Source organism: Castor canadensis, chromosome 7 (assembly GCF_047511655.1).
Source record: "Castor canadensis chromosome 7, mCasCan1.hap1v2, whole genome shotgun sequence".
NCBI lineage: Eukaryota > Metazoa > Chordata > Mammalia > Rodentia > Castoridae > Castor > Castor canadensis.
Genome location: NC_133392.1, coordinates 147187031 through 147199489, shown reverse-complemented (window position 1 = coordinate 147199489; position 12459 = coordinate 147187031). Strand labels below are relative to the sequence as shown.

The window sequence follows — 12459 nt, the reverse complement described above, 5'->3', positions numbered from 1 at the left end:
CCAGAAGTGCAAAAGCCCTGGCGCGGGAGCACTTGGTTGGTAATTGAGTGGACTCCTGGTCCCCTGTGTCACCACTTGCTGCTTCTCCAGGCCCTCAGAGAGGTTCCTTTGACGTCCCAGGCAGGCCTTCTTTCAGCTCAGTGCCTGAGATGCACATACCTAGGAAGGCAGCAGCGGGAGTCCCTGTCCTAAAAGCCTTGTGGCTAAACCGGATCTGAGCTTCCTGGTCCCTGTAGGGAGGGGGTGAGCACACATCCTCTCTGCCTTCTCCAGCCCTGGCCCCAAATCTCCATGGCAACCCTAGACACAATTCTGTCCCAAAGGAGGACCTGGGAGGGGAGAGACCAGAAGAGTGGTGAGCTTGCCTCCCCTGCTCCTTGGGTCTGCTTCTCTGCTAGCTGGCCAGGCCCCCATACCCAGTCTCCCAAGACCCCAAACTAGAGATTCTGCAGGTCCGCCCTGGTGCTGGGCACAGTGGAGCCTGGATGGCAGCTTGTCTCCTGCAGCTGCCTCTAAGGCTGCTCCTGCTGGGGATGGCTGCCCTGACCACATCTGCCGTGGATACAGGTGAGTATGTTGGCACCCCAAGATGTGTCCCCTCCCCCAGACTGCTTCCCCAATCAGCACTCTCCCTGATGGGCTGGGACCCCTTGCGTGGGGAGGCTGAGAAACCCTGGGCCTAGTTTTACTTGGTACCCCGAAATCCACCTGAAACCTTTCTAGAAAGTGAGAGCTTCAGAGCATCCAGAACCAGGTCACCTGGGTCTAGGGGTGGGCAGGGCAGCCCTCCAGTCTGGAAATGCAAACTGTGTGGGCTTTGGAATCAGACAACCGATGTTCAGACACTCACTCTGCCACTTCCTCTATTTCTACCCCAACATCAGTTTCAACTAAGTCTTCTTCAGTAAAGGAGCTGGGAGGTGGAGCTCAGCTGCAGAGCAAGCTGGCTCAGATTTGCAAGACTGCAAAGTGGGCTCCATCCCCAGCCCTGCAGAGGAAAAGAAAAAACTACAGTAAAAAGAGAATTATAAATAGGCCCTCGACCCCCAGGGATGAGGGATGATGATCATTGAGAACATGAGACAGACTGTGCATGACGCTGTGACAGTGCCTGGCACATTACAGGTGCCCAGTCTACTCTAGGTGCCACCCCCATCCCTGCACCTCCAGGGTAGGCTCTGGCTTTAGTAGACCTGCACAAATATGGAAAAATGCTTCTGCATTCTTGGCCCCAGTGAAGGATTATCCTGACTGGTCCTCAAGTACCCACTGGTGCCCCTGCCTTGCACCAGAAAACTCACCTCCTCCTCTGTCTGTCCTTAACAAAAACCAGAGGTGAGCACTTATGTGCCATCTCACTTCATTCTCACAACAACCCTGGAGCAATGAGGGTATTTTGTGCTGTAAGAAACATACATCCAAGTACATGGGGCTTAAACCATAGAACATTTATTATCTTACCTAAGAAGAGTGGCTGCAGGTGATTCCAGAGATGGTTAATTCAGCAGCTCAACCATATCATGACCTTGACCTTGCAAAATAGCTGCTGCAGCTCCAGACATCACACTGTCAGTCAAAAGCTTTCAGAAGCAGGAAGAAAAGGGGGATCCTCATTACATAGCTCTCCATCTTTTTTTTGATCAGGGTAGAAAATCATTCTCCAAGAACTCTCAGCAGACCTCTCCTTAAGTCTCATTAGCCACAAACAGGTCACATACCAATCCCCAAATCTTTAGCAAGAAGCAGGGAATGGCTGTTAGGTGGGCAAGCACCCAAAGGTGTCCACCCCATCCTTGCATGAAAAGTAGAGGGTCTCTGTCACTTGGCTAACATGCATGAAACGTGGAGCACTGTGGGAAGCCCCGTACGTGGCTGTGTCCACAATCCTGCAGTCCTGGACATGCTCTGAAAAGAAACTTCTTTCTTTTTTTTTTTTGGTGGTCTGGGGTTTGAACTCAGGGCCTCATGGTTGCTTGGGAGGCGCTCCGCCACTTGAGCCTCTCTGCCAGCCCCAGTTTGCTCTTATTTATTAGCAACTAGACTGGGAGGAGGTCATCTCTTTTTTGGGTGTCGGGGACGGAGCCCAGGGCCTGGCTGGTGCCAGACATGGCTTCCCCACAGGGCTCCACCCTGGCCTGCTTATTGCCCTCCCTTCAGTTGCTGGACCTGGGGTCAGTGCTGGCACACCTCTCTGGAGGCTGTGTCACCTGCGGCTTCCCCTTGCAGCGGGCGCATCATTTATTGTGCTTGTTATCTGTCCGTCTAAAAATCTGGAAAATTCTTCAACATCCGAGGGCTTTTGAATTAATTCACTTAATCCCCTTAACAATCCTGAGCTTGTTTAATCACCCCCCTTTTACCGACGAGGAAACTGAGGCTCAGAGCGGGTGACCCGGCGCGTGCTTGTCGTGCAGCCGAGCTGGTGGCCGCGTGCGGCGGGACGTGGCGCGGGGACGCGCTGCTGCTGCGCTCCCACGCCGCCTCGCGCAGCTTCTACTTCGTGACTCCGGACACGGACTGCGGGCTGTGGGCGCGGGCGGCAGCCCCAGGCGACAGGATCCGCTTCCAGTTCCGCTTCTTCCTGGTCTACAGCCTGGAGCCCGCCAACGCCTCCTCCTCCGCGCCGCCCGCCCAGCCCTGCGCCCCCGGCTCCTTCCTGCAGTTCTACGAGGGCCCGCCGGGGGCGCCCCGTCCCCTGGGGGCTCCGCTCTGCGGCCTGACCATCCCCGCCCCGGTCACATCCTCCGGACCCTTCCTAGGCCTGCGCCTGGTCACCAGAGGCCGCCAGCCCCGAGTGGACTTCGTGGGAGAAGTCACTTCTTTCCGGCTGGGTGGGTGTGTGGTCTGAAGGCCAGGATGGGGCCACAATGGGGGCGGGGGCGGGGAAGGGACACCACCGTGGGCACAGGAAAGTGGAGGGCTGCATTCCTAACAGGGAAGGACGATGGCAGGGGTGAGGGGGCGGTGACACAGTAAGGGAGGTTCTAGACCCGAAGAGCCAGTCCTACAGATCTGGGTTCCACGGAAGCGTGTACCAGACTGCTGTCCTCCCAGCCCCGGGCACACCCACCCACGCACACCCCCCCCCCCAGCTCCCATAGGCCTCACACTAGCATTTGCACTCACAGGTCACACCAAAACTCACACACCTTGCACAGTCACACCTCCCACACATACCCACGCATACCCACCCGTCACACTCCTCACACCACAGACACCCACACAGTCCACATCACACACACTTCATGAACCAGCTGCCACCTTGCATGCTTACACACAACTCACACATTCATGTTTACACACTGGCTAGAGGTTTGCAGAACGAGAAGGCCAGAGCTGGGCATGGTGGTGTCTGCCTATAATCCCAAGAAGCAGAGGCAGGAAGATCATGAGTTCCAGGTTAGAGTTGGCACCCACAAAGTTATCAAAACCAAATGCAAACAAAAGGGCATTGTTGGGAGGAGCAGGCATGGTGGGAGTGGTAGAGCACTTTCTAGCATGCTCAAGGTCCTAGGTTCAATTCCAAGTAGGTGGGGGCAGGGGGAACCCAGTGAAGCACGGACAGGGACCTCTTGGACCTGAAACTGACCCGTTTCTTAAGCTTTGCCTTTGGCCCCATGCACCTGGACCTTACAGCAGCTCTGCCTGCAGCACTTTCTCCTCCCATCTGTACGTGGGGACATAGGCAGCTAGTGCCCAAGGCCTCCTGCTCGTGAGGACAGCCGCTTGGCTTTCATGCTGGACTATGTCCTGCATCTCCAACCCAGGTCAAGGCTTGAGCCCCAGCAGGTTCCCTGGGACATTTGGTGACATTCCAAAAGAAGCCATCTACCAGTGGTGAGCAGGTGAGCTCCCAAAGCCCCAAGGATTCCAGAACTACAGGGAACTTGAGTGACATTTTTGGCCAAACATTTAGACTAGAGAATTGCACAGGATGGTGAGCACTCCTTGGCAAGGACATGGGGGCCTTGGAGGCCCAACACAGGCTCCCTGACCTTGACACGCCAGGCCCTGGACAGCTCCTCACCGTGGAGCTGGTCAGAACTGCCCTCTCCTACTGCTGTCTTGTTACTCTCCCTAGCCAAGCCTTGCCTTCCTTCCTCCCCAGAATTGTGCAGGGCCTGAATTGTGGATTTTAGACTCCCTTCCCTGGTAGAGTCTCTGGGCTTTAGGAGAAGCAATTTACAACATGCCACGGGGCCATGACTCAGGTTCTCGGGTCCCCCTTCCCTGTCCTGGAGGCTATAGCTCGCCACCGCTCCTATTATGTTGTTTTTCAAACAGCTCTCGCTAGCTGATCAAAAAACCATGGCCTGCCTCCCTCCCTCTCTGCCTCTCTTCCTTTCTCTTTCTCCCTCCCTTCCTTTCTGTGGCTTTGCCCTCCTGCTCTCAGCTAGGAGGCTAGGAACATTGCAGCTGCTCTGTGTGTAGCAGGATTGACTCTTAATAGAAGGTGGCAGTGGCCTAACCCTACGAGGTCTCTGGCTTCCTGATTGGTTTTGTCATCAGAATGACGAATTGCCCTTTTCATGTCCTCCGGCCACAGTCTCAATTACTCACACCTACAGGCACCCCTGCCTGACTCACTACATTGGCTCACAGTCTGACTTCTCATACTTCACCACGCTACTGTGGATTTTCTCTCTCAAAGACTCCACTCTTCCACCTGTGCACCTTCTTGAGCTCATTCACTTTCATTTGTAAACAAAAGAAACCAAACTCAAGTTTTGGGGAAGCCAAAGGAGAATTCGGGGAGGCTCTAGTAACTGGGATATGAAGATGCTGGTTCAGGTATAGCTGGATCCAGGAGTTCAAGCAATGTCACCTGGGCCCCAGGCCTGTTCTCTTTCTCTGTCTTTGCACTGTGTTGGTCTGTTTGGTTTCCACCTCAGGCAGCTCCTCATTTTATGTTACAGCAAAATGACCCTGAAGCTCCAAGCCCACACAGCGTGACATAGTGAAAAGGCTTCTTCTCCCACAGCTCTAGCAAAGGCGCTCAGTCTGTTAGTCCTATGTGTCATGTGTCCATTCCTGTGGCCGGGAACTTGAATGTTCTGACTGGCCAGGCCTGAGTCCCATGGCCACAGCTGAGCCATGTTGTGGTCAGTCCCATGTGAGCTAGCTTTTGTCCACAGCATGGGATCCTGGGTTAGCCAACCTGTCTGCCAGACCCTGTGCACTGAGTTGTATCATTATCTCATCTGTGTGTACAGTCATTCATTAATGAACTTAGCTGAGCATCTGCTAGGCACCCTGTGCTCCTAGGTTTTGGGGATACAGCAGTAAACAAAAGAGAGGTCCCTGCACTCTCAAAGCCGAACTTCTGATGGGGGAGAGAGGCTATAAACAAAGAATCAGGACTCTATTCTGTGGAGGTGTAAGTGCCGCAGAGAACCCCCCACTCTAAAGGGGATAGGACACTGGGGAAGGTGGCATGCTGTTCGGGGGGTGGGAAGATGGAGAAGGCAACACAGAGTGGAGATCTGAAGGGAATGAGCCATGCAGGCCTCCAGGGAGGAGAATTCAGATGGAGTTGATGGCAGGCGGAAGGGCAAGGAGCAAGGGTTAGTTGGTAGTGCTCAGATTCATGGATGGACACACGCATGCACACACACATGCACACGCACAGACCCACATCAAACCACTGTGTGCTGCCCTGTTTATTTATGAGCATGGACTGCAGACCAGTGGGCTTCCAGCTGATACAAGCTATGTGGCCCTGGGCACCTAACCTTGTGTTTCGGTTTTTTGTTTTGTTTTTTTTTTTGTGGTGGCACTGAGGTTTGAACTCAGGGCTTCACACTTGCTAGGCAGGCACTCTACCACTTGAGCCACTTCACCAGCCCAGCCCTTTTTGGTGATGGGTTTTTTTAAGATAGAGTCTCACAAACCATGTGCCTGGGCTGGCTTCAAACCATCATCCTCCTGATGTCTGCCTCTTGAGTAGCTGGGATTACAGGCATGAGCCTCCAGCGCCTGGCTATAATCATGGTAGATTTTTTTCTATGTCTTTTTTTTTTTTCTTTTTCTTTTTCTTTTTGGCAGCACTGGGGTTTGAACTCAGGGCCTCACACTTGCAAGGCAGGCTTCTTACCTCTTGAGCCACTTGGCCAGCCCATGCTTCAGTCTTTTTATATAAAATAGGGTTAATAACAGTATTTACTTCATAGAGTTGTCATAAAGACTACGCGAACAGGAGGTAAAATGTTTAGAACCATGCCTGGCACAGAAGAACTTGACAGTTTTAGCCATCATGCCACCATCACCCTCACGGCCACTGTCATCAGCATGTTCGCCATCACTGTTGTCATCATCCTCATCATCCATGACCATGGTCATCCACCCCTTTAGGCCATGCTTCTATAGTTAGCAGGATCTGATTGAGGATCCTCACCCCAGGCTTCTCCTTCCCACCCCAGGGCCTTGTGGCACCTACTTCCGCTGTCGGAATGGCAGGTGCATCCCTCTGAACTTGGTGTGTGATCGCTGGGGCATGGACAACTGTGGCGACAGCAGTGACCAGAGCCCCTGGCCACCAGCCAACTGCAGAGGTAAGTGAGAGTTGTGCCCTGGACCCTGCCGAACAGCTAGGAGGAAAGCCAGGCCCCTACTCCCTTCTCCCAGCACAGGGCTCAGGGGAGGAAGCACAGCAGGAGGGGTGCAAGGGGCAGGAGTGGGAGTCACAGTCCACCGAGGCCCAGGGCCTGAGCAGGCGGGACTGGAAGGCTGTTCCTGAGAGCTGGTTCAGGACTGGAGGTGGAGCTCAAGTGGTAGACAGCTCGGGAGCACCTGAGAGATGGTTCAGTGGAGGCAACTCCCTAAGTAGGATCTGGCCCAGGGGCCTAGGACATCAGAAGGAGAAATGCTTTGTTTAACTGGGTCTGGGGGCCTCGGCCCTGGCTGATTGATGTCTGAGGGCCCCAGTACCACCCTCAAGACAAAACAAAAACCACCAATCCAGTCCCACCTTTTACAGATGGAGAAACTGAGGTCTAGAAAAGAGATGACTTGCTCAAGGTCATAAAGTCAGAGTGACACGAGAAGGAATGACCTCTGTGGACATTGGGAACCAGAACAGAACACCCAGGGATAACCTTTCTGGGGATCTGGAGATGTGAGTCAGGGCTGCCATGGATGGTTGCATAGGTTGTTCATTGCAAAAAAGCTGAAGTGAAACCCACTTCCCAGGACCCCACACTTACCTCTCTTTGTCACTTTTCAGGCTTCTTTGTAGGTTTCTGGGTATTTGCCTAAAACTTTGTACTTTGGGCCCTGAGGCCCAGTTCCTGTGTCCCATCTCTTCTATCTGGGCTCAGTCCTCTGCTGTCTTACTTATATCTTATCCCCAGCTAACTCATGTTTGAGTTCCAGACACATTCCTCCTCCTCGCTGCACATGTCCTCGTGAGTATCAGGTGGCATGACTTTAACTTGCCCCTGACTGCACTCCTGGTTCATGGGCCCTGACCTCATGCTGTCCCCACCAGGGCAGCTGCAGTGGCAACTTCATGGTCCACTTACTCCAGCCCCAACCATCCAGTCACCCTTTACACCTTTCTTACTTGTAACCCTGGGCCAGAGCTGATCTTTCTAATACCCATCTCCTACAGCACAGTCTTCCATAGAAGCCCACAGGAGCCTTATTTTTCTTTTCTCCTTAATAAAGTTAATTTTTTTAGAGCAGCTTATTTTTTTGGTGGCACTGGGGTTTGAACTCAGGGACTTGAGCTTGCTAGGCAGGTGCTCTACTTGAGCCACACCCTCAGCCCTTTTTTGCTTTAGTTCTTTCGGAGGTGGAGTCTTATGTTTTTTCTCTGACAGTTCTGGAGTTTGATCCTCCTATTTGTGCTTCCTGTGTAGCTGGGATGGCAGGTGTGCACCTCCATGCCCAGCTATTGCTTGAAATGGGGGGATCTCACTGATTTTTTGCCCGGGCTGGTGTTGGACTGCAAACCTCACCATCTCTGCCTCCCAAGTAGCTGGGATTAGACATAATCCATTGCACCCAGCTCCAGCAGTTTTAGATTTACAGAAAATTGAGAAGGTAGTTCAGACATTTCTCACATCCTGACACTCAGTTTCGTCTATGGTTACTATCTTCATTCACACGAGGCATTTGTTTTGGTTAATGGAACAGTACTGACCCAGTTATTAATTAAAGTCCATCATCTATTCTGAGTTCCCTAGGTTTTTTTTAACCTAATATTCTTCCTGTCTCAGGACCCATGTAACAGTTACTTGTTACTTCTCTTAGGCTCCTCTTGCTCTGCCACTTACTCAGCAGCTCCCTGTTCTGATGACCTTGACGGTTTTGCCCAGTCCTGCTCAGATGCTTTGTAAGGCTGTCCCGTCACTGGAACTTGGTGGGTGTTTTTCTCATGGTCAGACTGGAGTTACGGGTTAGTGGGAGGAAGACCACAGAGGCAAGTTGCTCTTTTTATCACATCAGGTCAGAGTTATACCACAGACATGAGGACCATCGATGATGCTGACCTTGACCCAGCTGAGGTCATGTTTGTCAGATTTCTCCATAGGTACTCTCCGCCTCATTTCTCCGTGCTGTACTCTTTGGGGTCACTAGGTGCAGCCCATGCTTGAGTAGGAAGTTATGCTTCCCTACGTTAGAGTGTTTTAAACATAAATCAGACCATGTCACTCCTGCACTCAAACCCCTCCTCGGCTGTTTCCTCCTCTCGCTTGGCTAAAGCAAGGCCTCCCAGAAGCCCACACCCTTGGCATGACCTGGTTCTTCCCCTCTCACCTGTCTTGCCTCCCTGTGTGAATCCTACCCCTCTGCAAGGCCCTGCCCCTCCACACTGGGCCCTGCTCCTCTCATATGCCCTCAGCCCCTCTGCAATGCCCCCCCTCTACCCCACACCCACCACGCACAACACCTCCCACGCTCCAGCCTTTGCACTAGCTCCTTTGCCACCTGGAAGGCTCTTCTTTAGAGACCTGCGCAGTCATTTGCCTCCTGGAGTGGAAGGGCCTCCTCAGGTGTCTGCTTACCTCTCACTCTTGCAAATGTGGCAACCCCGTGACCAGCAACAGATGAATGCATAAATGAAATGTGGTCTGTTTATAGGACGGAGTATTAGTCACCCTTACAAAGGATGGACATTCTAGCTAGGCACCAGTGGCTCATGCCTGTAATCCTGGCTACTTGGGAGGCTGAGTGATGGAGGATCGAGGTTTGAGGCAAGCCTGGATAAACAGTTTGTGTGGCTCAAGTGGTAGATCTTGCTGGGCACTGGTGGCTCATGCCTGTAATGCTAGCTACTCAGGAGGCAGAGATCAGGAGGATTGTGGTTTGAGGCCAGCCAGGGCAAATAGTTCGAGAGACCCTATCTCAAAAAATTGGACCAGTGGAGTGGCTTAAGGGGAAGGCCCTGAGTTCAAGCCCCATTACTGCAAAAAAAAAAAAAAAAAAAAAAAAAAAAAAGGTACAGCTCCCGCTTTGCAAGCATGAAGCCCTGAGTTCGCATCCCATCCCACTAAAAAAAAAAAATGTTCTGATGCCTGCTGTGGATCAGTCAGTACTAAGTGAAACCAGTCATGCACAAAAGGACAAATACTGCATGACTGCACTGAATTGAGGAACCTAGAGTGGCCAGGCTCATCAAGTCAGAAGCAGAGCTATGGTCGCCAGGGGCTTGGGGCAGTGGCGGGGTGTTTACTGGATGTAAGAGAAGATGAACAGAATTCGAGCTGGATGAGACCGATGGTCGCATGACAGTGGAAGTGGACTTACGCCACTGAACTGTGCGCTTTAAAGTGGCTCAAATGGTGAGGAAAACAATTATGTGTTTTCCTACAATTACAAAAATAGCACCCCAGCCATCATGCCTGCTCCCTTCCCCTGCTTCATTTTTTTCCATGGCACCTGCCCCACTGTACATACAGAATGTGCATTGCGTCTCCCCACACAAACTGCCGGTTGCAAGGACATTTTTGTCTATTTGGCCCAGTTCGTAAAGCCATGTACTGAGTATGGTACATGCTGGAGAAATGAGTCAAATAAGCAGAAGTGCAACCCCTCTGTGCCTCAGTTTCTTTATCTGTGAAACAGGGGTAAGCCTAAGCTTGCAGACTTGTTACAAATGGAAAATACTGTCAGTAAAGGTCCAGCACCCAGCATGGTGCTTGGTGCACAGAAAATGGTCAACATGTGTGTGTCCAACCCCTTTCCTGTGAAGCAGCTCCGTTATAAACCCCAGGATCTGAAGCTAGACTGGTGAACTTATGTCCTCTCCTCACTTCCAGCTGTGTGACTTTGGTGAGAGATTCAACCTCTCTGTGCCTTACTTCCCTTATGTGCAAAATGGAAATACTATAGTGACAAACTCAGAGAGGTCTTGTGTGGACTGAATGAAACACAGAGACTCAGAGAGGAGCTCTGTGTTTCTGATGCTGCCTACTGCAGGTCCCTCTCCACTGCCCAATCAGACGGGGAGCACAGATGACGACACCTCTGAGCCCCTGACTCCCTCCCCAACTCTGGAGACTACTGGCTCTCTCCAGACAGCAGCTCAGAGGAGTCTCCCAGCAGGCTGGGACACTGCCCAACAGAATTTGGAAGGTAGATGGCTCTTAGTGACAACTTGCTCCTACTCTTTCACTGAAATCATACTTGTCCCTGTCCAGGAGATGGGGTCGGGGCAGCAGGCCCAGGATGAGGCTGAGTGGACTCTTTCCTCCTGCAGAGTCTCAGTTCCGGGGGATGGCGCTGGCCTCCTCACTGCTCCTGGCCTCCGCTGGCCTCCTCATGGGCCTCCTTTGGTGCTGCTGCTCCCCCAGTCGGCCGGTCTGGAAACCTTGGGCCATTAGCCTCAGCCTCAAATGTGGTGCAGCCTGTAACATCTGCTATCTGTGTCCTGCCCGGGTTGCCCCTGGTAGGGCTGTGGCCTAGCCAGCCCGCCTCCCAGCACCAAGGAGATATCCCTAAAGAGGTGTGGTTAACAACAGATGGAGTAGGCTCTAAACTTAGTTACCTGGCTGACCTCAGCCAGGTCACTTAGCTCTGAGCTTCATTTCTGTCCCTCTGGGAAATGGGCTGAGTTCTGCATCCCTGGTTGTGGTAAGGGTTATAGGAGGTAGAGGACACATAAAAATCAATCCTGCAGCTGGGGAGGTGGGGGTGGCACCCTGCTGGACCAGGCAAAAGCATGAACACCGTGCCCAGGCAGGTTTTGGGGCCTTGTTTGATCACCAAAGCTGCCTTACTTCACTCCTAGATTTTAGCGACCCTACTTCAGCCCACCCTTAGGTGCCTTTGTCAAAGACACAGGAGGCCCCTGGCGGGGATAGCACCGTTTATTAAGAAAAATCAAGACAAAGACCACAGGAGGATCCTTCTAGGACCCAAGGCCAGGTAGCCCCATACCACAGGCTGGGGCCGCTCACCCAGGATCCTCAGGTTCCCAGATGGGTGGGGCTGTCATCTCCCCTCCTCTCACCCTGTCAGGGGGGGTCTCGGCTTCCCCCACCAAAGCACGGGTCTTCTGGCTCCTTTCCCCCAAGTCCTGGGCCTTCACCTCCAGAGAAGTGGGGGGATGGTGTGGCCTGGCGTGGCGGGGACCCCATTGCTGGGCTCTGCCTTAGCAGCTCTGGGTATTGGTGGGGGCTTCCCTTGTAGCCCTTGAGGGCAGGGCCCTGGGCCATGAGTGGGGGTGGTGGGAATGCAGGCTGGGTGGAAGGGGAGGCTGCCAGGGGCAGGGGGCCCTTGGCTAGGTGAAGGGAGAGGGGCTGGGCCATAGCTGGTGGGGGAAGGGTGAGCTGCCTTTACAGTGGGCACTGGTGACTTCCCAGTATAGGGGGTGGCCAAGGCCACTGTGATGCCCCCTTTTTCAGGTAGCTGGCAAGGCACCAGGTGGTAAGCTGGGGCTGGCTCTCACAGGAATGAGGACTGCCCTTGGCTGCAACAATGGGCAGCCCAGCTGTACTTTGGGGGGTTCCATTGGAGTGGGGGGATGGCAGTACTGAACCCATCCAGCCACTGTGCCTGACTCCAAGTCCACATGGCCTTCTGAGGCCATCTATGCCTATCCCACTGGCTCTGCCCATCAGCCTAGGCTTTGCCCGTGTAGTTGTATGTGTGTGGGAGGCGGCATGCCCACCCTCCAGTCCAGCCCAGGGCGGTAGCAGCAAGCGTGGCATTGCCTCAGTTTCTTACAAAAATTCATAATAATATTAATAATAATATACTTGACGTTGTTGGGCTGGGCGCTGCCCGGGAGTCCGTGTGGGGCAGGCAGGTGTCTATGAGGGGCAGGGGCGTGTGTTGGCCCCTGCCTGGGCCTGGTGCTGCAGGTCCAGGGGTTGTGGAGGTGGGGCGCCAGGCCTGGCTGAGTGCAGCACCAGGTTCTTAATACAGCCTGTGATGCCTGAGGAGAACCTGCCTCCAGTCAATGCAGCCACGTCGGGGGCTCCACCTGTGGATGGGAGCGAGAAGGCATTGGCT

At 53.3% G+C, this 12459-nt stretch overlaps 2 protein-coding genes across 2 annotated transcripts in view; one reads left to right on the top strand and one right to left on the bottom strand.

The window, feature by feature from the left end:
• Positions 1 to 411: 411 nt before the first annotated feature.
• Positions 412 to 11303, top strand: Ldlrad2 (low density lipoprotein receptor class A domain containing 2). The gene is given in 6 exon segments (XM_074081063.1): positions 412 to 567; positions 2415 to 2831; positions 6420 to 6551; positions 10423 to 10578; positions 10703 to 10893; positions 10895 to 11303. Coding segments are annotated over 6 exon segments (1101 nt in total). The 5' UTR covers positions 412 to 485; the 3' UTR covers positions 11018 to 11303.
• Positions 11297 to 12459, bottom strand: part of Hspg2 (heparan sulfate proteoglycan 2) — a 99187-nt gene continuing 98024 nt past the window's right edge. The window contains exon 99 of the mRNA XM_074079620.1: positions 11297 to 12430. Coding sequence (XP_073935721.1) covers positions 12258 to 12430 — 173 coding nt within the window. The 3' untranslated portion in view covers positions 11297 to 12257. The remainder of the gene's footprint in view (positions 12431 to 12459) is intronic.